Consider the following 26,211-nt stretch of genomic DNA (forward strand, 5'->3'; position numbering starts at 1 on the left):
ACAGTGGCCAGGGAGAGGGATGAAGACGGTGGCTAGGGAACGGGGTTTGTGGCGGGGATCGAAGACAATGGCTTCGGTCTTCCCAATATTTAGTTGTAGGAATTTTCTGGTGTCGGACAAAGAGTGACAAATCAGAGACAGTGGAGGGGTCGAGGGACGTGGTGGTGAGGTAGAGCCGGGTGTCGTCAGCGTACATGTGGAATCTGACGTTGTGTTTTCGGATGATGTCGCCGAGGGGCAGCATGGAGATGAGAAATAGGAGGGGGCCGAGGATAGATCCTTGGGGGACTCCAGAGGTAACGGTGCGGGAGTGGGAAGAGAAGCCATTGCAGGTGATTCTCTGGATAGAAAAGATTGGAACCAGGCGAGGGCAGTCCCACCCAGCTGGACGACGGAGGAGAGGCATTGGAGGAGGATGGTGTGGTCAAACATGTCAAAGGCTGCGGACAGGTGGAGAAGGATGAGGAGGGAGAGTTCACCACGGACACAGGTCACATAGGATGTCATTGGTGACTTTGATAAGGGCCGTTTCAGCACTGTGGCAGGGGCGGAAACCTGATTGGAGGGATTCAAACATGGAGTTGCGGGAAAGATGGGCACGGATTTGTGAGGTGACAACATGTTCGAGGACTTTGGAGGGGAAAGGGAGGTTGGAGATGGGGCGGTAGTTTGCAAGGACAGAGGGGTCAAGGGTGGGATTTTTGGGAAGGGGGGTGATGACGGCAGATTTGAAGAGGGGGGGCAGCACCTGAGGAGAGGGAACCGTTAACAATATCAGCTAACATGGGGGCCAGGAAGGGAAGTTGGGTGGTCATCAGTTTGGTGGGAATAGGGTCGAGGGAGCAGGAGGTGGGTCTCATGGTCAAGGCGAGCTCGGAGAGGAGACCAGACAGGATCCAGCTTGGGGGAGGGGGGGGGAAGGGGGGGGGGCGGAGAAAGCAGCAGGGCTGTGGCAATTGGCCGTAGCGTCCCTGGGCTAGGGAGGGTTAATCAGCCGAAGGCACAATCAGACATATTACAGCGGAGACAAAGACATGCTAATCACCTTCAATTTCATATTCGCAGTAAAAGTCAGTGAGTGATTTGTCAAATTCTGTTTGATTTACGCTCCTGTGAAGGGCCTTGGGATATTTTCCTATGTTAAAGGCGCTATATAAATGCAAGTTGTAGTTGGGTGATTGGAGGGTGTATTACCTGAAGCTGCTCGCCTGTACTGTGACCACCAGACTCCAACAATCCTTGCTGTATGTCAGTCCGTCTCTCCAACAGCACGGCCTCCAACTGCCTCAGCCTCAACTGCGGAGTGAACACAAACCACAAACACAACAGGACACAAGGGGTTAATGGAAACGGCACCGGTTTGTATTCCATCAAACCGTGGATTGTCCCACTCCCAGCTCATTAACTGCATCAGTCAGTCGGATTAATGTCAATCAATCCACTGATGTTAATCCCTCTCCCTCACACTGTCACTCAGTAACCCCTCTCCCCCCAGTGCCCTGTGTTACTGACTGTATCTCTACTGATGTTAATCCCTCTCCCTCACACTGTCACTCAGTAACCCCTCTCCCCCAGCGCCCTGTGTTACTGACTGTATCTCTACTGATGTTAATCCAGCTCCCTCACACTGTCACTCAGTAACCCCTCTCCCCCAGCGCCCTGTGTTACTGACTGTATCTCTACTGATGTTAATCCAGCTCCCTCACACTGTCACTCAATAACCCCTCTCCCCCAGTGCCCTGTGTTACTGACTGTATCTCCACTGATGTTAATCCCTCTCCCTCACACTGTCACTCAGTAACCCCTCTCCCCCCAGCGCCCTGTGTTACTGACTGTATCTCTACTGATGTTAATCCCTCTCCCTCACACTGTCTCTCAGTAACCCCTCTCCCATGTTAATCCAGCTCCCTTACACTGTGCAGGGTTGCACCAAGGTTGAAAAGAGTGAGACAGAATATGAAGGAAATCGTGTTTGATTACCGATAATAAAGGATGAGATAAGGATAATGGTGAGAAAGGATCTCGGCTCAGAGGATCAGGGAATAGAATCAGTCTGGGTGGAAATTAGAAATAACAAGGGGCAGGAACCACTGGTGGGAGTAGTTTATAGGCCCCCTAATAGTAGCTATACCGTTGGACAGAGTATTAATCATGAAATAATAGGAGCTTGTAACAAAGGTAATGCAGTGATCGTGGGGGACTTTAATCTTCATATAGACTGGGCAAATCAAATTGGCAAAGGTAGTTTGGAGGATGAGTTCATGGAATGTATTCGAGACACTTTCCTAGAGCAATACGTCATGGAACCAACCGGGGAACAGGCTGTTTTAGATCTTGTATTGTGTAATGAGATAGGGGTTAATTAATAATCTCACAGTAAAGAACCTCTAGGGCAGAGCGATCATAATTTGATAGTATTGCACATTGAGTTTGAGAGTGACGTATTTAAGTCTGAAACTAGAGTCTTAAACGTAAACAAAGCCAATTATGTAGGTATGAGGGGAGAGTTGTCGAAGGTAGATTGGGAAATCAGATTAAAAGATATGCCACCAGATGGCAAACATTTAAATAAATATTTCGTAATTCTCAACGAATATACACTCCAGTGAGGAATTAAAAACTCCACGGGAAAAGAGATCCATCCATGGCTAACTAAAGAAGTTAAGGATAGTATTAGATTAAAAGAAGAGGCCTGTAATGTTACCAAGAAGAGTAGTGAGCCTGAGGATTGGAAGAGTTTTAGAGACCAGCAAAGGACGACCAAAAAATTGATAAAGAGGAAGAAAATAGAATGACAGTAAACTAGCAAGAAATATAAAAACAGTTTGTAAGAGTTTCTACAAGTATGTAAAAAGGAAGAGAGCAGCAAAAGTAAACATTGGTCCCTAGGAGGCTGAGATAGAAGAAATTATAATGGGGAATCAGGAAATGGCAGAGACGTTAAACAATTATTTTGTATCTGTCTTCACAGTAGAAGACACAAAAAACATTCCAAAAATAGTGGGGAACCAAGGGGCTAATGAGTGAGGAACTTAAAGTAATTAATATCAGTAGAGAAAAAGTACTGGAGAAATTAATGGGACTAAAAGCCGATAATCCCCTGGTCCTGATGGCCTGCATCCAAGGGTTCTAAAAGAGGTGGCTGCAGAGATAGTGGATGCATTGGTTGTTAGCCTGACATCAGTCGTCAGGAAAATGCTGGAATCAGTTATTAAGGAAGTGGTAACAGGACACTCATTGAGAGGGATTTGAGTGTCCTTGTACATGAAACACAGAAAGTTAACATGCAGGTACAGCAAGCAAATAGGAAAGCAAATGGTATGTTGGCCTTTATTGCAAGGGAGTTGGAGTACAAGAGTAAGGAAGCCTTGCTACAATTGAACAGGGCTTTGGCCTCCTTATCTAAGGAAGGATATACTTGCCTTAGAGGCGGTGCAACAAAGGTTCACTAGATTAATTCCTGGGATGAGAGGGTTGTCCTATGAGGAGAGATTGAGTAGAATGGGCCTATACTCCCTGGAGTTTAGAAGAATGAGAGGTGATCTCATTGAAACATATAAGATTCTGAGGGGGCTTGACAGGGTAGAGGCTGAGAGATCGTTTCCCCTGGCTGGAGAGTCTAGAACTAGGGGGCATAGTCTCAGGATAAGGAGTCGGCCATTCAAGGCTGAGATGAGGAGGAATTTCTTCACTCAGAGGATTGAGTGTCTTTGGAGTTCTCTACCCCGGGAGCTGTGGACGTTCAGTCGTTAAGTATATTCAAGGCTGAGATCGATAGATTTTTGGACTCTAGGGGAATCAAGGGATATGGGGATAGAGCGGGAAAGTGGAGTTGAGGTAGATCAGGCATGATCTGATTGAATGACGGAGCAGGCTCGAGGGGCCGTATGACTCACTCCTGCTCCTTATGTTCTTATCAGGAAGCAATGACTTGGTGACACCAAGCTTATGTTTTTAATGGCTGTAGAATGTCGGAGGCAGGGACGGCTGAGGGAGGGGAGGAGATCCGCAGCGTTGAGATGCTGGGGAAGGTGAAGTAGGAGACAGTGTGATGAACTGAACACAGAGAGGAGGCAGGGAGGAGGTGGGGCGTGTTGGATGGGGAATCAGAGATTGGAGAAAGTGCGAGAGCTGCTCGTATTTGATCCAGGTGTACGAGTGAGGGTTTAGGAAAAGCAACTCAACACAGGACTGAACAAATACCAAATGGGGCATCTTTAGCCCACCAAAAACCCACAGGCAGAGTTGATTGTTATTTCAGTTTTGGGATGTGGGTGTCACTGGGAAGGCCGGCATTTATTGCCCATCCCTAGTTGCCCTGAGAAGGTGGTGGTGAGCCTTCTGCTTGATACAGCTGAGTGTCTTGCTAGGCCAGAGGGGAGTTAAATGTCAACCACATTGGTGTGGGGATTGGAGTCACATATAGGCCCAGACCGGGTAAGGACGGCAGGTTTCCTTCCCAAAGGTATCCCCGCCCCCCCAATGAAAGTCTGCCCCGCCCCGCCAAACGTCCGCCCCCCACTCCGATAAATGCCCGCCCCGCCCCCCCTCTGATAAATGCCTGCCCCGCCCCCCTCCGATAAACGCCCGCCCCGCCCCCCTCCGATAAACGCCCGCCCCGCCCCCTTCCGATAAACGCCTGCCCCGCCCCCTCCGATAAACGCCCGCCCCGCCCCCTTCCGATAAACACCCGCCCCGCCCCCTTCCGATAAACGCCCGCCCCGATAAACGCCCGCCCCGCCCCCTCCAATAAATGCCCGCCCCCTCCGATAAACGCCTGCCCCGCCCCCTTCCGATAAACGCCCGCCCCGCCCCCTTCCGATAAACGCCTGCCCCGCCCCCTCCGATAAACGCCCGCCCCGCCCCTGCTGTGCGCGATCCCGCGGGTGCGGTGTTGAAACTCCGTACACCAGGGCGTGCCCTTACCTGGTACTCAGTGACCTCTCTCTCCCCGGCCCTCAGTGATTCGATCATGGTGGTGTGGGCGGACTGCAGCAGCTTCAGTCTGCTCTGTAAACTGGCCAGACAGTCGATGGCCACAGGGCGGTCCTGGGCATCCAACACCCAAGACTGCTCCAGCAGACTCCTCTGCTCACCCACCTCCCGGCAAACTCTCTCCATGGTCTCGGCCTGAAGCTGGAACACATGACAATCGATCACTTTGACCCCGCACTTTTAACCCTGACAACACCGTCACTCAAGAGCAGCTGAGCCGCTCGAACTAACAGGGGCCCCGGGTTTGATGCCTGGTCCAGTTAACGGTCAGCGGTGGCTCGTTGGGCAGCACTCTCGCCTCTGAGACTGAAGGTCGTGTGTTCGAGCCACACTCCAGAGGGTTAGGCTCATAATTCAGGCTGGTACTCCCAGTGCAGTACCGAGGGAGCGCTGCACTGTCGGAGGGTCAGTACCGAGGGAGCGCCGCACTGTCGGAGGGTCAGTACCGAGGGAGCGCCGCACTGTCGGAGGGTCAGTACCGAGGGAGCGCTGCACTGTCGGAGGGTCAGTACCGAGGGAGCGCCGCACTGTCGGAGGGTCAGTACTGAGGGAGTGCTGCACTGTCGGAGGGTCAGTACCGAGGGAGCGCCGCACTGTCGGAGGGTCAGTACCGAGGGAGCGCCGCACTGTCGGAGGGTCAGTACCGAGGGAGCGCTGCACTGTCGGAGGGTCAGTACCGAGGGAGCGCTGCACTGTCGGAGGGTCAGTACTGGGGGAGTGCTGCACTGTCGGAGGGTCAGTACTGAGGGAGCGCTGCACTGTCGGAGGGTCAGTACCGAAGGAGCGCTGCACTGTCGGAGGGTCAGTACCGAGGGAGCGCTGCACAGTCGGAGGGTCAGTACCGAGGGAGCGCTGCACTGTCGAAGGGGCAGTACTGAGGGAGCGCTGCACTGTCGAAGGGTCAGTACTGAGGGAGCGCCGCACTGTCGGAGGGTCAGTCTTTTGGTTGAGACGTTAAACTGAGTCTTCGTATATATTCTATATATAAACCCCCCGAACCCCTCGATTAGATTCCAGCCTGTAACTCACTCCCGGGTATCTGTTATTCTATATATAAACCCCCCGAACCCCTCGATTAGATTCCAGTCTGTAACTCACTCCCGGGTATCTGTTATTCTATATATAAACCCCCCGAACCCCTCGATCAGATTCCAGCCTGTAACTCACTCCCGGGTATCTGTTATTCTATATATAAACCCCCCGAACCCCTCGATTAGATTCCAGCCTGTAACTCACTCCCGGGTATCTGTTATTCTATATATAAACCCCCCGAACCCCTCGATTAGATTCCAGCCTGTAACTCACTCCCGGATATCTGTTATTCTATATATAAACCCCCCCGAACCCCTCGATTAGATTCCAGTCTGTAACTCACTCCCGGGTATCTGTTATTCTATATATAAACCCCCCCGAACCCCTCGATTAGACCCCAGCCTGTAACTCACTCCCGGGTATCTGTTATTCTATATATAACCCCCCCGAACCCCTCGATTAGATTCCAGTCTGTAACTCACTCCCGGGTATCTGTTATTCTATATATAAACCCCCCGAACCCCTCGATTAGATTCCAGCCTGTAACTCACTCCCGGGTATCTGTTATTCTATATATAAACCCCCCCGAACCCCTTGATTAGATTCCAGTCTGTAACTCACTCCCGGGTATCTGTTATTCTATATATAAACCCCCCGAACCCCTCGATTAGATTCCAGCCTGCAACTCACTCCCGGGTATCTGTAATTCTATATATAAACCCCCCGAACCCCTCGATTAGATTCCAGCCTGTAACTCACTCCCGGGTATCTGTTATTCTATATATAAACCCCCCCCCGAACCCCTCGATTAGATTCCAGTCTGTAACTCACTCCCGGGTATCTGTTATTCTATATATAAACCCCCCCGAACCCCTCGATTAGACCCCAGCCTGTGCCTCCCTCCCTCCGTTGTTGGCAGCGTGTCTGTGATAGTGACATTACCTGGTGATGGTGCACTTGTTGCTCTGCCCCCTCGATGGGTACGGTTCTGTCGGAGGCCATTCGCTCCTCCGCTGCATCCAACCAATGGCTGATCCGGAGGGCAGCATTCTGGAGGCCATTCTCCAATTCCAAGCGCGCCTCCTCATTAAATTCCCCCTGAGGCAGAGGGAGCAGGATAATCAGGACCATTATCAGTGCTCGTGCTCCCCACAGAGTCGGTTTCCACGAGGCGGCTCGTCACGGTCACTCGCTGGGGGACAGAGGTTCACTTGAGCTCGTTTCAGCCACACAGGCGGCCGGGTCGAGCGCCAGGCTGAACCAGAGGCCTCGGCCCCGGACCCTCAGGTAGGCCTCTCGACCGGAGAACTGGTTTCGGGTGCAGGTGCGAGAAGGGGGCCTCTGGCAGGGGAACAGGAGAGGCCGGATATAGATCTAATCGAGGAGTTTACGATGATTAAAGGATTCAATAAGGTCGATAGAGAGAAACTATTTCCTCTGGTGGGGAGAATCCAGAACGAGGGGGGCAGAACCTTAAAATTAGAGCTAGGCCGTTCAGGGGTGATGTCAGGAAGCACAAAGGGGAGTGGAAATCTGGAACTCTCTCCCCCAAAACGCTGTTGAGGCTGGGGGTCAATTGAAAATTTCAAAAATTGAGATTGATAGATTTCTGTTCGGTGAGGATATTGAAGATTACGGAACCAAGGGAGGTAAATGGAGTTAAGCTACAGGTCAGCCGTGATCTAACTGAATGGCGGAACAGGCTCGAGGGGCTGAATGGCCTCCTCCTGTTCCCATGTAACAGTCTCAAGGGGCTGAATGGCCTCCTCCTGTTCCGATGTAACAGGCTCGAGGGGCTGAATGGCCTCCTCCTGTTCCTATGTAACAGTCTCAAGGGGCTGAATGGCCTCCTCCTGTTCCCATGCAGCTCAGTCACTCACTTGGGTGCAGAAGGGGCAAGAAAAAAAAATTAGTTAAATTTCCTAAACTTGCATTTCTATCCGAGGTTCAGGAGCAGAAGGTTGAGGCTGATGGTGCCTTAAATGGGGGCTTTCTCACTGTCCCATCAAACACTCCCAGGGCAGGTACAGCACGGGTTAGATACAGAGTAAAGCTCCCTCTACACTGTCCCATCAAACACTCCCAGGGCTGGTACAGCACGGGTTAGATACAGAGTAAAGCTCCCTCTACACTGTCCCGTCAAACACTCCCAGGGCAGGTACAGCACGGGTTAGATACAGAGTAAAGCTCCCGCTACACTGTCCCATCAAACACTCCCAGGGCAGGTACAGGGTTAGATACAGAGTAAATCTCCCTCTACACTGTCCCATCAAACACTCCCAGGGCAGGTACAGGGTTAGATACAGAGTAAATCTCCCTCTACACTGTCCCATCAAACACTCCCAGGGCAGGTACAGCACGGGTTAGATACAGAGTAAAGCTCCCTCTACACTGTCCCATCAAACACTCCCAGAGCAGGTACAGCACAGGTTAGATACAGAGTAAAGCTCCCTCTACACTGTCCCATCAAACACTCCCAGGGCAGGTACAGCACGGGTTAGATACAGAGTAAAGCTCCCTCTACACTGTCCCATCAAACACTCCCCGGGCAGGTACAGCACGGGTTAGATACAGAGTAAAGCTCCCTCTACACTGTCCCATCAAACACTCCCCGGGCAGGTACAGCACGGGTTAGATACAGAGTAAAGCTCCCTCTACACTGTCCCGTCAAACACTCCCAGGGCAGGTACAGCACGGGTTAGATACAGAGTAAAGCTCCCTCTACACTGTCCCATCAAACACTCCCAGGGCAGGTACAGCACGGGTTAGATACAGAGTAAAGCTCCCTCTACACTGTCCCATCAAACACTCCCAGGGCAGGTACAGCACGGGTTAGATACAGAGTAAAGCTCCCTCTACACTGTCCCATCAAACACTCCCAGGGCAGGTACAGCACGGGTTAGATACAGAGTAAAGCTCCCTCTACACTGTCCCATCAAACACTCCCAGGGCAGGTACAGCACGGGTTAGATACAGAGTAAAGCTCCCTCTACACAGTCCCATCAAACACTCCCAGGGCAGGTACAGCACGGGTTAGATACAGAGTAAAGCTCCCTCTACACTGTCCCATCAAACACTCCCAGGGCAGGTACAGCACGGGTTAGATACAGAGTAAAGCTCCCTCTACACTGTCCCATCAAACACCCGCAGTGTGCCGTCCATTACTCACGTTGCTCTTTGGGTGAGATTGGCAATTTAATGCCAATTTGCGCCAATAAAGGGTCTGCTTCCCGCATTCAGTACCTGCCCGCAAGGAATTTATTTAAAGGCAGCAGAGGGAGTCGAATCCTACATTCCAGAGGTGAAGGGTCCTGGTGATAAGTGACCTCGTCACCCAGTTCCAACCCCTCCAGCATTCCACACTGAAAGCAGACGGCTCCCACCTCTCCCTGTGTGGTGACGGCGGCTGCCTCGTGGCCCAGCTCTCCGAGTCGGGTGACCCACACGTTCAGCTCCTCTCCCCCCGGTGGATCCGATGAGATTCCCTGGGCACCGCGTGGAGTCCCGGCCACAACCCTCACCTGAGAAAACATCAGGAAGAGATGTCGCATTTATATAACTTCAGTTACGTGGAGAGACTGGAGAAGCTGGGGTCGTTCTCCTCAGAGCAGAGAAGGTTAAGGGGAGATTTAATTCAGTCACCAACGGTTTTGATAGAATAAATAAGCAGGAGTTTCCAGTGGCAGAAGGGTCGGGAGCCAGAGGACACAGGTTTAAGATAATCGGTAAAAGAACCAGAGGGGAGAGGAGGAGATTTTCTTTTACGCAGCGAGTTGTTCTGATCTGGAATGCGCTGCCTGAAAGGGCAGTGGAAGCAGATTCAATTGAAACTTTCAAAAGGGAATTGGATAAATACTTGAAAAGGAAAAATTTGCAGGGCTACGGGGAAAGAGCAGGGGAGTGGGACTAATTGGATTGCTCTTTCAAGGAGCCGGCACAGGCACGATGGGCCGAATGGCCTCCTTCTGTGCTCCACGAGTCTGTGATTTTACAGCGTCTTTCACAACCTCGGGACGTCCCAAACCCCTTTACAGCCAATGAAGTACTTGTGAAGTGTAATCACTGTTGTGATGTAGGAAACACGGCACAGCAAGATCCCACAAACAGCAATCGGACAAATGACCAGATTATCTGTTTTAGTGACGTTGGTTGAGGGATAAATATTGGCCCAGGGCACCGGGGAGAACTCCCCCTGCTCTTCTTCGAATAGTGTTATGGGAGCTTTCACGTCCACCTGAGGGGGTAGACGGGGCCTCAGTTTAACGTCTCATCCGAAAGACGGAACCTCCGACAGTAGGTCAACAAAACATGAGGCGCTCGTAGATCCCGGGTGTCCCTGGAAGACCCTCCAGGATCCGGGTGTCCCAGTTTGGGGTTGCAGTCTGTTTGCTGCAGACGGTGTGAAGATCTCGCTGGCAAACCTGTGTCTTTTCTTTCGTTAGCACGGAGCTCCCTCTCCTGTTCAACCGCAGTGAAAACATTTAAAATTCTTCCCAATCAATTCTGAGAACTTCACACACAGCGACTCGCCGGAGACGGGGCTCGTCCGCCGGTGGGGGGGTGGCCGGGGCTGGGGGTAACCGGGGCCGGGGGTAACCGGGGCCGGGGCCTCAAACCATTTCCTAACGGGCGGGGGGCTCACACTCGAGGAGCACTCAGGAGGCCAATATTGTTCTCAATGGACCCCCGGGGTCTGACCCCCCCTACCGGGAAGCACCCGGCCTCCAACCCCTGCCCCAAACTGCTACACCGCTCGGTCACTCGGGAGTTGTTCGGGGTCAACACTGAGGAACTCAGAAAATCCAACAATCCTCCCAACCCCAGATCAACACGAGAAGATGTCAAAGGCCTTCTTAGAGAGGGTGCAGAGGAGATTTACTGGAATGGTGCCAGGGATGAGGGACTTCAGTTACATGGAGAGACTGGAGAAGCTGGGGTTGTTCTCCTTAGAGCAGAGAAGGTTAAGGGGAGATTTGATCGAGGTGTTCAAAATCATGAACGGTTTTGATAGAGTAAATAAGGAGAAACTGTTTCCACTGGCAGGAGGGTCGGTAACCAGAGGACACAGATTTAAGATAATTGGCAAAAAAAACAGGGGTGAAATGAGGAGAATTTTTTTTTACACAGCGAGTTGTTATGATCTGGAATGCGCTGCCTGAAAGGGCGGTGGAAGCAGATTCAATAGTAACTTTCAAAAAGGGAATTTGCAGTGCTATGGGGAAAGAGCAAGTGGGAGTGGGATTAATTGGACAGCCCGTTCAAAGAGCCGGCACAGGCAAGACGGGCCGAATGGCCTCCACCCGTGTTGTGAGTCGAGGATTGCGCCCTGATGTGACATTTCGTTCCCCGCACCAGTCGCTGGCAAGCTCTCCATGGCCAAGGTTGGCAATTTGGTGCCAAATTAACAACAGCCTTTGTGCAGTGAGCTCATACACACAGTGGGCACCGGGCCACAGTGGGCCCAGCCAAACCCAGAATGATGTATGAGAAAATCTTCGGCTCGTAGCTCTTGGCACGGAGGGGAGACCTCACTCTCGGCAGCCTGGGCTGAATTTAAACGCAACAACAATTTTCATTTATACAGTGCCTTAACGTAGTAAAAACGGCCCAGGGCGCTTCACTGGAGCGTAAATCAAATAAGGAGATTAGGACAGGTGACCAAAAGCTTGGTCAAAGAGGTCGGTCTTAAGGAGCGTCTTAAAGGAGGGGAGAGGGAGGCGCGGAGAGGTTCAGGGAGGGAATTCCAGAGCTTAGGGCCCGGGCAGCTGAAGGCACGGCCGCCAATGGTGGAGCGATGAAGGGGGCGATGGGAGAACGGGGCTTGGTGCGAGTTGGGATACGGGGGCAGCAGAGTTTTGGATGAGCTCAAGTTTACGGAGGGTGGAAGATGGGAGGCCGGTCAGGAGAGCGTTGGGATAGTCCAGTCTGGAGGTAACAAAGGCAATGGATGAGGGTTTCAGCAGCAGATGAGCTGAGGCAGGGGCGGGGCGGAGACGGGGCGATGTTACGGAGGTGGAAGTAGGCGGTCTCGGTGATGGAGCGGATATGGGGGTCAGAAGCTCATCTCAGGGTCAATTAGGAGGCCGAGGTCGCAAACGGTCTGGATCAGCCTGAACAGAGGTAATGGGGAGAGCGTGACACCGAGTCCCTCAGAATCCAGGCCTCTCCGAGAGGAAACGGTATCTGTTGGGTTTTTTTTTTTAAAACTCCTTTCGAGATGGCGCAAGGCACTGACCTGCGACCCCAAACCTTGCCGAAGAGAATCTTCCAGAAGCCTCAGGCGGCCCGCTGTCTCCCGCTGGAGGTGGCGCCAGTTCAGGGCCGCCCGATCGCCGGGCGAGGGCACCTTGCCTGGAGCTCCCGGATCTGCTGGCATCGCCTCCCGGAGCAGGAGGGGGTCCCCGGGATCTCTGCGGCACAGACACATACCGTTTACTTGGAAGCAATTCCTCGTTCTGCCCCTTGCCCCACCCCTGAAGGCACTCCCTCCCTCCCTCCCTCCCTCCCTCCCTCCGGGGTTTGATGTCTTCCCTCGTCCCCTTGCCTCAGGTGTTCTAAACGTCCGAGCCCAGATGACGGACGTGGTGGGTAATTCATCCAAGGGGGGCTTCGCACCCCAGCCCGATCCTGTCCCCGGCCGGTGACCACACCCCCTTTTTTGAGTACACAGAACGTACAGCACAGAAACAGGCCATTCGGCCCCACAGGTCTGTGCCGGTGTTTATGCTCCACACGGGCCTCCTCCCTCCCGACTTTATCTCACCCTATCAGCATATCCTTCTATTCCTTTCTCCCTCATGTGTTTATCCAGCTTCCCCTTAAATGTATCTACACTATTCACCTCAACTACTCCTTGTGGGAGCGAGTTCCACATTCTCAACACACTCTGGGTAAAGAAGTTTCTCCTGAATTCCCGATTGGATTTATTAGTCACTATCTTATATTTATGGCCCCCTAGTTCTGGTCTCCCCCACAATTGGAAACATCTTCTCTACTTCCACCCTATCCAACCCTTTCATAATCTTAAAGACCTCGATCAGGTCACCCCTCAGTCTTCTCTTTTCTAGAGAAAAAAGCCCCAGTCTGTTCAGGTAGAGACCCTGATCGTACCCCTCCTAATTCAGGGGCACTGAGTCCGATCATAACTCCTTGAACTGCTGCATCAGCTGGGATCAGCCCTTCCTGGTCTGTTTGGCTCAGTACTGCCCTGAACACCGCCTTTACCAGTCAGGGGATCTCTCTCTCTCTATCTATCTATCTATCTATCTATCTATCTCTCTCTCTCTCTCTCTCTCTCTCTCCCCCTCACGGTTGCACACCATCCCCAGCCACCAGTGTAAACAGACCCTCTTCCCCCCGCTCCACCCCACCCCTTCGCCCCTTACCATGAGAAGGGAGCGCAGGGATAGCTGCCACACTGACCTCCCTCCCTCCCTCCACCTTGTTTACTGGGACCGTGAATTCAGTGCACTCGCCCCTACCCTCGAATACACTGCTGGGCTCCTGACACTTTTGGAGAGGTGCTTTTCATACACAGAGTACGGTAATTCTGAACTCCATCAGTCAGGCCATGTCGAGCAATTGTCTGGAGCCCTGCCTCAGGTTCGGGGAGTCTGTCCAGTGAGCGACTAACCCACACAATCCAAGGTCAGGGGGGGCAAAAGTCAGCTAGGGTTGCTGCTCCTGATCGCTAGCTGCCTCACACTACACCACCCCCATCCTTCACGCAGGAGCCCAGACAGCAAGTGGTGGTGAGCTATTCGACTGCAGAGGGCATCACAGCAGAGACCAAACCATCGCCCATGGGCTCGTGTTTTCGCACAAGGGGTCACTGGATGGATTTCCCTAGGCCAGGGGCACTGTGGCCAATTACAGCGCCCCAATCCCTCCCACCCCCCCACCGAAAGAAGCCCCTCAGATCTGGCAAAATGGCGCAGCGTCACCAATGACTGCACGCTGTCAAATAAAGTGACCCATGACGGCAAATCGGGAACGACTTCCCCTCTGATAACTCTCGAGTTCCCAGTTGGTTCAATTCAGGTTTTAAATGTGAGTCGCTCCCCCCCAAACCCCCCCCTCCCTCTCCCCACCCCACCACCACCCCCCCCCCCCTCCCACACCCCCACCCCCCCTCCCACACCCCCTCCCTCCCTCTCCCCACCCCACCCCCACCCCCCCTCCCACCCCCCCTCCCTAACTCTCCCCCACCCCAGCCCCCCTCCCTCACTCTCCCCCACCCCAGCCCCACCCCACCCCCCTCCCCCACCCCACCCCCCCCTCACTCTCCCCCACCCCACCCCCCCCTCACTCTCCCCCACCCCACCCCCCCCTCACTCTCCCCCACCCCACCCCCACCCCCCCTCACTCTCCCCCTCACTCTCCCCCACCCCACCCCCCCCTCACTCTCCCCCACCCCACCCCCACCCCCCCTCACTCTCCCCCTCACTCTCCCCCACCCCACCCCCCCCCTCACTCTCCCCCACCCCACCCCCACCCCCCCTCCCACCCCCCCTCCCACCCCACCCCCCCTCCCACCCCCCCTCCCACCCCCCCTCCCACCCCACCCTCACTCTCCCCCCCCAGTCCCCCCCCCCAGTCCCCCCCCTCACTCTCCCCCACCCCAGTCCCCCCCCCTCACTCTCCCCCACCCCACCCCCCCCTCACTCTCCCCCACCCCACCCCCCCCTCACTCTCCCCCACCCCACCCCCCCCTCACTCTCCCCCACCCCACCCCTCCCTCACTCTCCCCCACCCCAGCCCCCCTCCCTCACTCTCCCCCACCCCAGCCCCCCTCCCTCACTCTCCCCCACCCCAGCCCCCCTCCCTCACTCTCCCCCACCCCAGCCCCCTCCCTCACTCTCCCCCACCCCAGCCCCCCTCCCTCACTCTCCCCCACCCCAGCCCCCCTCCCTCACTCTCCCCCACCCCAGCCCCCTCCCTCACTCTCCCCCACCCCAGCCCCCCTCCCTCACTCTCCCCCACCCCAGCCCCCCTCCCTCACTCACCCCCACCCCAGCCCTCCTCCCTCACTCCCTCACTCTCCCCCACCCCAGCCCCCCTCCCTCACTCTCCCCCACCCCAGCCCCCCTCCCTCACTCTCCCCCACCCCAGCCCCCCTCCCTCACTCTCCCCCACCCCAGCCCCCCTCCCTCACTCTCCCCCACCCCACCCCCCCTCACCCCACCTCCCCCTCACTCTCCCCCACTCATCCTCCCCACCCCCTCTTCACCCCACCCATCCCCTCCCTCTTCACCCCACCCACCTCCCCTCCCACCCGACCCCTCCATCTCCCCTCCCTCTCCATCCCACCCCCTCCATCTCCTCCCCCTCCCCCTCTCCCTCTCCACCCCCCTCTCCCTCTCCCCTCCCATCCACCCCTCCCATTCTGCACTGGGGTGCCAGTGTCCGGGAGCCAATCCCACCAGGGGTGGGGGTTTTGTTCCCGTTGTCGCAGGGCGTCCCAGGTCCAGACTCAGAAGTTTCCAAGCCCGGCACATCTGGGCCAGCTGCAGATCAACAGTCAACGTCTGCCTCAAAAGACCCACAGAGACTCGGCTCAAAACACATCCTTTGGAAAAACATTTTTTTTTAAAAAAGCAAATTTGAATCAAAGAGCTGCTCCCACATCCGAGTCCACATCCACCCAGCCGCCAATTCCTGCCACTCACTGATTAGAACATTCACAGCACAAAGATTTCCCCATCCCACACGCACAGTCACTCCGTTATCTGCAGTAAGGCCTTTACCTCAAGGGGACTGGGATACAAAGGGGTGGAAGTGATGCTTCAGTTGTGTAAAGCTCTGGTCAGACCCCATCTGCAGACTGGGTTCAGTTCTGGGCACCGCACCTCAGGAAGGATATACTGGCCTTGGAGGGGGTGCAGAGCAGATTCACCAGAATGACACCAGGGCTAAAAGGGTTAAATTATGAGGGCAGGTTGCACAGACTAGGGTCGTAATCCCTCGAGTATAGAAGATTAAGGGGTGATCTCATCGAGGGGTTTAAGATAATTAAAGGATTTGATAGGGTAGATAGAGAGAAACTATTTCCTCTGGTGGGGGAGTCCAGGACAAGGGGGCAGAACCTTAAAATTAGAGCTAGGCCGTTCAGGGGTGATGTCAGGAAGCACTTCTTCACACAAAGGGAAGTGGAAATCTGGAACTCTCCCCCAAAAAGCTGTTGAGGCTGGGGGTCAATTGAAAATTTCAACACTGAGATTGATAGTTTTTGTTGGGTGAGGGGATTTAGGGTTACGGAACCAAGGCAGGTAAATGGAGTTAAGATACAGATCAGCTGTGATCTAATTGAATGGTGGAACAGGTTCCTGGGACTGAATGGCCTCCTCCTGTTCCCATATAACAGGCTTGAGGGGCTGAATGGCCTCCTCCTGTTCCTATGTAACAAGCTCGAGGGGCTGAATGGCCTCCTCCTGTTCCTATGTAACAGGCTCGAGGGGCTGAATGGCCTCCTCCTGTTCCTATGTAACAGGCTCGAGGGGCTGAATGGCCTCCTCCTGTTCCTATGTAACAGGCTCGAGGGGCTGAATGGCCTCCTTCTGTTCCTATGTAACAGGCTCGAGGGGCTGAATGGCCTCCTCCTGTTCCTATGTAACAGGCTCGAGGGGCTGAATGGCCTCCTTCTGTTCCTATGTAACAGGCTCGAGGGGCTGAATGGCCTCCTCCTGTTCCTATGTAACAGGCTCAAGGGGCTGAATGGCCTCCTCCTGTTCCTATGTAACAGTCTCAAGGGGCTGAATGGCCTCCTCCTGTTCCCATGCAGCTCAGTCACTCACTTGGGTGCAGAAGGGGCAAGAAAAAAAAATTAGTTAAATTTCCAAAACTTGCATTTCTATCCGAGGTTCAGGAGCAGAAGGTCGAGGCTGATGGTGCCTTAAATGGGGGCTTTCTCACTGTCCCATCAAACACTCCCAGGGCAGGTACAGCACGGGTTAGACACAGAGTAAAGCTCCCTCTACACTGTCCCATCAAACACTCCCAGGGCAGGTACAGCACAGGTTAGATACAGAGTAAAGCTCCCTCTACACTGTCCCATCAAACACTCCCAGGGCAGGTACAGCACGGGTTAGATACAGAGTAAAGCTCCCTCTACACTGTCCCATCAAACACTCCCGGGGCAGGTACAGGGTTTGATACAGAGTAAAGCTCCCTCTACACTGTCCCATCAAACACTCCCAGGGTCAGGTACAGGGTTAGATACAGAGTAATGCTCCCTCTACACTGTCCCATCAAACACTCCCAGGGCAGGTACAGGGTTAGATACAGAGTAAAGCTCCCTCTACACTGTCCCATCAAACACTCCCAGGGCAGGTACAGGGTTAGATACAGAGTAAAGCTCCCTCTACACTGTCCCATCAAACACTCCCAGGGCAGGTACAGGGTTAGATACAGAGTAAAGCTCCCTCTACACCGTCCCATCAAACACTCCCAGGGCAGGTACAGCACGGGTTAGATACAGAGTAAAGCTCCCTCTACACTGTCCCATCAAACACTCCCAGGGTCAGGTACAGGGTTAGATACAGAGTAAAGCTCCCTCTACACTGTCCCATCAAACACTCCCAGGGCAGGTACAGCACGGGTTAGATACAGAGTAAAGCTCCCTCTACACTGTCCCATCAGACACTCCCAGGGTCAGGTACAGGGTTAGATACAGAGTAAAGCTCCCTCTACACCGTCCCATCAAACACTCCCAGGGCAGGTACAGGGTTAGATACAGAGTAAAGCTCCCTCTACACCGTCCCATCAAACACTCCCAGGGCAGGTACAGCACGGGTTAGATACAGAGTAAAGCTCCCTCTACACTGTCCCATCAAACACTCCCAGGGTCAGGTACAGGGTTAGATACAGAGTAAAGCTCCCTCTACACTGTCCCATCAAACACTCCCAGGGCAGGTACAGCACGGGTTAGATACAGAGTAAAGCTCCCTCTACACTGTCCCATCAAACACTCCCAGGGCAGGTACAGGGTTAGATACAGAGTAAAGCTCCCTCTACACTGTCCCATCAAACACTCCCAGGGTCAGGTACAGGGTTAGATACAGAGTAAAGCTCCCTCTACAATGTCCCATCAAACACTCCCAGGGCAGGTACAGCACGGGTTAGATACAGAGTAAAGCTCCCTCTACACTGTCCCATCAAACACTCCCAGGGCAGGTACAGCACGGGTTAGATACAGAGTAAAGCTCCCTCTACAATGTCCCATCAAACACTCCCAGGGCAGGTACAGGGTTAGATACAGAGTAAAGCTCCCTCTACACTGTCCCATCAAACACTCCCAGGGCAGGTACAGGGTTAGATACAGAGTAAAGCTCCCTCTACACTGTCCCATCAAACACTCCCAGGGCAGGTACAGGGTGAGATACAGAGTAAAGCTCCCTCTACACTGTCCCATCGAACACTCCCAGGGCAGGTACAGCACGGGTTAGATACAGAGTAAAGCTCCCTCTGCACTGTCCCATCAAACACTCCCAGGGTCAGGTACAGGGTTAGATACAGAGTAAAGCTCCCTCTACACTGTCCCATCAAACACTCCCAGGGCAGGTACAGGGTTAGATACAGAGTAAAGCTCCCTCTACACTGTCCCATCAAACACTCCCAGGGTCAGGTACAGGGTTAGATACAGAGTAAAGCTCCCTCTACACTGTCCCATCAAACACTCCCAGGGTCAGGTACAGGGTTAGATACAGAGTAAAGCTCCCTCTACACTGTCCCATCAAACACTCCCAGGGCAGGTACAGGGTTAGATACAGAGTAAAGCTCCCTCTACACTGTCCCAGGTAGAACCAAGCAAGCTCCAGCTCAGTGGACGTCGGGAGTGGGGGGTGGGGAGAAAATCTGCCTCGCTGGAGCTACAGCCCCTCTAATGGGAGGCCGGCCCCTCGCCCGGAGACCTGTAGACCCCTCTGATTAGGGTCTGGTTGTTTAATACAGAATTCCCGGTGTGTCGAATGCAGGAACCTCTCTGTGTTGAGTCAGGTGGTGCCGTGATGGGGAATACCTCGAGGAGCAGGGAGATGGGCCTTGCTGCTCTCCGTGCCACATCTTCTCACCGTGCAGGGCGATGTACTCGGTCAGCTGCCTGTGTTCCGTCAGCTCCACCTCCAGCTCCTACAGATCAGACAGCGATACATCAATGTCTGGGCAAAAGGGGGAGCGAACATTCTACAGACTCACAGCAATCCAAGTACCGATCCGGTCAACTGATTAGTAAGCGGAGAAAGTCGGCAGGGGTCACTCGCTGCCCGAGCCTGTTCCATTTTACTCTCCGAGGTGGATTCCAAGCTCCCTCTGAGCTGATCCAGCGAGTTCAGTTGATGAACCGCAGCCAAGTCCCTGCAGTTATCTGCACAGTCCTGGCACCACGGGGAGTTAAACAGGACTAGCAACAAAACTAACCATACAGAACCTGAACTCTTCAACCCTGCATTAATCTACACGACAAGAGGTCTCTCAGACCTCACCGATACCAACACTAGTGCCAGCCGTGCCTCAGTGGGCGCCACCCTCACCTCCGAGTCAGACGGTCGTGGGTTCGAGCCCCCACTCCAGAGACTTGAGCCCATAATCCAGGCTGACGCTCCCAGTGCAGTGCAGTACTGAGGGAGCGCTGCACTGTCGGAGGTGCCGTCTTTCGGATGAGACGTTAAAACGAGGCCCCGTCTGCCCTCTCAGGTGGACGTAAAAGATCCCACGGCCACTACTGGAAGAAGAGCAGGGGAGTTCTCCCCGGTGACCTGATCAATATTTATCCCTCAACCAACATCTCTAAAAACAGATGATCTGGTCATTTATCACGTTGCAGTTTGTGGGATCTTGCTGTCGCGTTTCCTACATTACAACAGTGACTGTACTTCATTAGGAGAGATAGGAGCGGGAGCAGGCCATTTGGCCCTTCGAGGCTGCTCCGCCATTTAATGTGGTCATGGCCGATCTGATTTGTTTGATTTGATCGTTGGTTGTAAAGTGTTTTGGGATGTCCTGAGACTGTGAAATGCACGTTCTTTCCTTCAAGATTCTTTTGAAAGTGTCCCATTTAACCGTCTCTTTTCATTTCCACAAACCAAGCCTTCAGAAAATGCAGCCCCAATGTACAATAATCCCTAAACCTGCCACAGCCTCACATTTTACATCTTGTAACAGATCAGCAAAGAAATTGGCTGCCGTGTTTCCTACATTACAACAGTGACTACACTTCAAAAGTACTTCATTGACTGTAAAGAGTTCGGGACGTCCTGAGGTTGTGGAAGGCGCTATAGAAATGCAAACTCTTTATTTTAGTGTCCCCGCTCCCAGTACAGATTCCTCATTACCAGACAGACCGCTCAGAGTTCACACTTTTAGTGATGTTGGTTGAGGGAGGAATATTGGCCAGGACACCAGGAGAATTCCTCAGCTCTTCTTTGAAATAGAGCCCTGGGATCTTTAACCTCCGTCTCAAACAGGGCCTCAGTTTAATCTCAGTCAAAAGACCGTACTTCCGACAGTGCGGGGCTCCCCCAGTACCGACCCTCCGACAGTGCAGCGCTCCCTCAGTACTGACCCTCCGACAGAGCGGCACTCCCTCAGTACTGACCCTCCGACAGAGCAGCGCTCCCTCAGTACTGACCCTCCGACAGTGCAGCACTCCCTCAGTACTGACCCTCCGACAGTGCAGGACTCCCTCAGTACTGACCCTCCGACAGTGCAGGACTCCCTCAGTACTGACCCTCCGACAGTGCAGGACTCCCTCAGTACTGACCCTCCGACAGTGCAGGACTCCCTCAGTACTGACCCTCCGACAGTGCAGGACTCCCTCAGTACTGACCCTCCGACAGTGCGGCGCTCCCTCAGTACTGACCCTCCGACAGTGCGGCGCTCCCTCAGTACTGACCCTCCGACAGTGCGGCGCTCCCTCAGTACTGACCCTCCGACAGTGCGGCGCTCCCTCAGTACTGGCCCTCCGACAGTGCGGCGCTCCCTCAGTACTGGCCCTCCGACAGTGCGGCGCTCCCTCAGTACTGGCCCTCCGACAGTGCGGCGCTCCCTCACTACTGACCCTCCGACAGTGCGGCGCTCCGTCAGCACTGACCCTCCGACAGGGCGGCGCTCCCTCAGCACTGACCCTCCGACAGAGCGGCGCTCCCTCAGTACTGACCCTCCGACAGTGCGGCGCTCCCTCAGCACTGCCCCTCCGACAGGGCGGCGCTCCCTCAGCACTGCCCCTCCGACAGGGCGGCGCTCCCTCAGTACTGACCCTCCGACAGGGCGGCGCTCCCTCAGTACTGACCCTCCGACAGGGCGGCGCTCCCTCAGTACTGACCCTCCGACAGGGCGGCGCTCCCTCAGTACTGACCCTCCGACAGGGCGGCGCTCCCTCAGTACTGACCCTCCGACAGGGCGGCGCTCCCTCAGCACTGACCCTCCGACAGCGCGGCGCTCCCTCAGTACTGCCCCTCCGACAGCGCGGCGCTCCCTCAGTACTGACCCTCCGACAGTGCGGCGCTCCCTCAGCACTGCCCCTCCGACAGTGCGGCGCTCCCTCAGCACTGCCCCTCCGACAGTGCGGCGCTCCCTCAGCACTGCCCCTCCGACAGTGCGGCGCTCCCTCAGTACTGACCCTCCGACAGTGCGGCGCTCCCTCAGCACTGCCCCTCCGACAGTGCGGCGCTCCCTCAGTACTGACCCTCCGACAGTGCGGCGCTCCCTCAGTACTGACCCTCCGACAGTGCGGCGCTCCCTCAGTACTGACCCTCCGACAGTGCTGCGCTCCCTCAGTACTGACCCTCCGACAGTGCTGCGCTCCCTCAGTACTGACCCTCCGACAGTGCGGCGCTCCCTCAGTACTGACCCTCCGACAGTGCGGCGCTCCCCCAGTACTGACCCTCCGACAGTGCGGCGCTCCCTCAGCACTGCCCCTCCGACAGTGCGGCGCTCCCTCAGTACTGACCCTCCGACAGTGCGGCGCTCCCTCAGCACTGCCCCTCCGACAGTGCGGCGCTCCCTCAGTACTGACCCTCCGACAGTGCGGCGCTCCCTCAGCACTGACCCTCCGACAGTGCGGCGCTCCCTCAGCACTGCCCCTCCGACAGTGCGGCGCTCCCTCAGCACTGCCCCTCCGACAGTGCGGCGCTCCCTCAGCACTGCCCCTCCGACAGTGCGGCGCTCCCTCAGCACTGCCCCTCCGACAGTGCGGCGCTCCCTCAGCACTGACCCTCCGACAGTGCGGCGCTCCCTCAGTACTGACCCTCCGACAGTGCGGCGCTCCCTCAGCACTGACCCTCCAACAGTGCGGCGCTCCCTCAGCACTGACCCTCCGACAGTGCGGCGCTCCCTCAGCACTGACCCTCCGACAGTGCGGCGCTCCCTCAGCACTGACCCTCCGACAGTGCGGCGCTCCCTCAGCACTGACCCTCCGACAGTGCGGCGCTCCCTCAGTACTGACCCTCCGACAGTGCGGCGCTCCCTCAGTACTGACCCTCCGACAGTGCGGCGCTCCCTCAGTACTGACCCTCCGACAGCGCGGCGCTGGAGCTGGAGATTGTAGGCACCAGCCCCCGCTGTATCTGTCGACAGCACGCTGCGCCCTGACTCAGTACTCACGATACACACCAACACCTACTGAACGGTCAGAGCTGGTCAGCTCATCCAATCAATGTAAGAGCAGCCCCTGGGATTCAAGTACCTGGCCACAGGTGCTGATGGTTAGTGGTGATGCTGGACATGCTGAATAGCTAGTCTGAGAGACCAGTTGCATAGAATTACATGGAATCTATCGCACAAAAACAGGCCATTCGGCCCAACTGGTCTATGCTGGTGAGCCTCCTCCCTCACCTCTTCATCTCACCCTATCACCATATCCTTCTATTCCTTTCTCCCTCATGTGATTATCGAGCTTCCCCTTAAATGTATCTACACTATTCACCTCAACTACTCCTTGTGGGAGCGAGTTCCACATTCTCACCACTCTCTGGGTAAAGAAGTTTCTCCTGAATTCCCTTATTGGATTTATTAGTGACTATCTTATATTTGTGGCCCCTAATTCTGGTCTCCCCCACAAGTGGAAACATCTTCTCTACATCTACCCTATCAAACCCTTTCATAATCTTAAAGACCTCTATCAGGTCATCCCTCAGTCTTCTCTTTTCCAAAGAAAAAGAGCCCCAGCCTGCTCAATCTTTCCTGATAGGTATAACCTCTCAGTTCCGGTAATCATCCTAGTAAATCTTTTTTTGCACCTTCTCCAGTGCCTCTATATCCATTTTATAATATGGAGACCAGAACTGTTCTCAGTGAAGTTACCTTCTGTTGCTGCAGACTGTCCTGTCTTGTGAGTCTGGGTTTGGTGGCGGGCAAGATTCCTCGACCACCGGACGGCTGAAGGCAGACGAGCCCGTCGGTTGGTGCGATCTCCTTGGACCGCGCCCCCTGTGACAAGTGAGCAAACGGTTAGGTCGTATGGTCAGACGAGCCAACAAACCTGCAGCAAATCCCCCGAGATGGAATCATTGTGTGTCAGGATAGATGGAATGCCCATCAAACGTTGTGTGGAATACGATGGTGGCCAACCAGCCAGGGTCATCCAAATATCACCATGTTTGGACCCTGGCTGATATTTCTCTTGTAATGCCCCTCAAACATAGAATCAAACAGCACAGAAGGAGGCCTTTCGGCCCATCATGCCTGTGCCGGCTCTTTGAAAGAGCTATCCAATTTGCTCCACTCACTTGCTCTTTCCCCGTAACCCTCAAATATTCTCCCCTTCAAGTATTTATCCAATTCCCCTTTTGAAAGTTATTATTGAATCTGCTTCCACCGCCCTTTCAGGCAGCGCATTCCAGATCAGAACAACTCGCTGCGTAAAAAAATTTCTCCTCCTCATCTCATCTCTGGTTCTTCTGCCAATTATCTTAAATCTGTCCCCTTCTGCCACTGGAAACAGTTTCTCCTGATTTACTCTTATCAAAATCCTTCATGATTTTGAACACCTCTATTAAATCTCCCTTTAACCTTTTCTGCTCTAAGGAGAACAATCCCAGCTTCTCCAGTCTCTCCACATAACTGAAGTCCCTCACCCCTGATACCATTCTAGTAAATCTCCTCCGCACCCTCTCTAAGGCCTGGACATCCTTCCTAAAGTGTGGTGCCCAGAATTGAACACAATACTCCAGCTGAGGCCTAACCAGTGTTTTATAAAGATTTCGCATAACTTTCTTGCTTTTGTACTCTAGGCCTCTATTAATAAAGCCAGATTAAATGGGGGGGGGGTAGAGTCAATGATAGGATAGAGTGTACATGGGCTGTGAGAAGAGGTTAAATGGGTGGGTAATATTTGTCTATCCCTAACTGGCCTAAGATCAGTTCAGAGTTAACCACAGAATGTGGGACTGGAGTCACATGTAGGCCCAGACCAGGTTCCCTTCCCTGAAGGGCATTAATAAACCTTTTAAGGGCTTTTTAAATAATCCAGAATCTTTCAAGGTGTTTTTTTTTTCTGGTGCTAGCCCATGAATTACCATAACTTGCCACAGTGGGATTTGAACTGGCGACCTCTGGGTTGCTCGCCCCGTACCAGAATCACGACACTACCGTAAGCAGCAACTCACCTGCACACTCGGACCCACCACAAAATGATGAAATCAGGGGACAAAATTGTACCAAAGTAGCTGGGGATTTTATTAAGTGTTTCTGTAGGAACGCTCGAAACATCGAGAAGGCATGGATAGATCTACAGACTCGTGTTGCAGTGGAGAACCCCGAGCTGGTGGTCAGAATTTCACTTATCTCCGTGGACAAAGGGTGGGGAGAAGGACAGAGTAGGGGGTTGATTACCAATCTTTATCAGGAAAGGAATAAAAGTAGAGGAGCAAGGGGATATTGGAACTGGAGAAAAACTAGCTCATCAGAAATGCAAGTGTCCACAACCACTGGATTTATAGATCAACCCAAGAGAGGGAATTGGGTCTGCAGCTGTGCGATCGCATCATCAGGGTAACCAATGAAGAGAAAGTGGTGACAATGGGAGATTTGAATTATCCATTTATAAAGTGGATAAACGAGGAACAGGAGATGGGAAGGGTCCAAGGACCATTTATTGATGTGATCAATGACTGATCCTTAATTCAGCACCAGAGGGGACAATATCTTGGATTTAGTGTTCAGTTAATGGGCCACAGCTGGTGGGCGACCCAGAGAGGTGCGGGGCTTTGGGAATCACTGCCAGGGTTAGTGGTTGAGGCAGAAACTGTGTCAATATTAAAGATTAGATTGGATAGGTGGATATAGCGATGTGGGTAAATGTGATTCAGACTATTAGCTCGTGTGGAGGGTAAATGCCGGCAGGGACTGGTTGGACCGAATGGCCTGTTTCCATGTTGTAACTTTGATTTTTTTGTAGGTGGGGAGCACTTTGCTGATCCAATACAAGATGTAAAATGTGAGGCTGTGGCAGGTTTAGGGATAATTGTACATTGGGGCTGCATTTTCTAAAGGCTTGGTTTGTGGAAATGAAAAGAGACGGTTAAATGGGACACTTCCAAAAGAATCCTGAAGGAAAGAACGTGCATTTCACAGTCTCAGGACATCCCAAAACACTTTACAACCAATGAAATACAGTCACTGTTGTAATGTAGGAAACACAGCAGCAAACTCCCATAAACAGCAATGTGATAAATGACCAGATCATCTGTTTTAGTGATGTTGGCTGAAGGATTAATATCGGTCAGGACACCGGGGAGAACTCCCCCCTGCTCTTCTTCCAATAGTGGCCGTGGGATCTTTTACGTCCACCTGAGAGGGCAGACGGGGCCTCGGTTTAACATCTCATCTGAAAGACGGCACCTGCGACAGTGCAGCGCTCCCTCAGTACTGCACTGTACTGGGAGTGTCAGCCTGGATTATGGGGTTCAAGTCTCTGGAGTGGGACTGCGAACCCACGACCGTCTGACTCAGAGGCGAGAGTGCTGCCCACTGAACCACAGCTGACAATCTTTTGAAATTTTCCAAACCTGATGTATCCCTGTGAGGAGGGGAACGCGCATGTGATGAGGGAAAGGCACAATAGCTCAAGCAAAGGAATGTCAAGACCTATAAAATGAGAAACAGTCCTTGGGACTGCGAACTGTGTAAAGAGCAGTTAACACAAGGAATAGAACACAAGCTAAAAAGGAATCCAGAAAGGAGGTTGGTTGA

General features: G+C 53.8%; 1 protein-coding gene across 1 annotated transcript in view; it reads right to left on the minus strand.

Annotated features, from left to right (window-relative positions):
- The window catches only part of LOC137326740 (nesprin-2-like), a 246,195-nt gene that overhangs the window by 166,238 nt on the left and 53,746 nt on the right, over nt 1–26,211 (minus strand). The window contains exons 14-20 of the mRNA XM_067992112.1: nt 23,323–23,448; nt 19,043–19,152; nt 12,263–12,437; nt 9,411–9,548; nt 6,970–7,125; nt 4,927–5,136; nt 1,195–1,296 (exon numbers count right to left, since the gene is read on the minus strand). Coding sequence (XP_067848213.1) covers nt 1,195–1,296; nt 4,927–5,136; nt 6,970–7,125; nt 9,411–9,548; nt 12,263–12,437; nt 19,043–19,152; nt 23,323–23,448 — 1,017 coding nt within the window. The remainder of the gene's footprint in view (nt 1–1,194; nt 1,297–4,926; nt 5,137–6,969; nt 7,126–9,410; nt 9,549–12,262; nt 12,438–19,042; nt 19,153–23,322; nt 23,449–26,211) is intronic.

This window comes from Heptranchias perlo, chromosome 10, assembly GCF_035084215.1.
Source record: "Heptranchias perlo isolate sHepPer1 chromosome 10, sHepPer1.hap1, whole genome shotgun sequence".
In the NCBI taxonomy this organism is placed as follows: Eukaryota; Metazoa; Chordata; class Chondrichthyes; order Hexanchiformes; family Hexanchidae; genus Heptranchias; species Heptranchias perlo.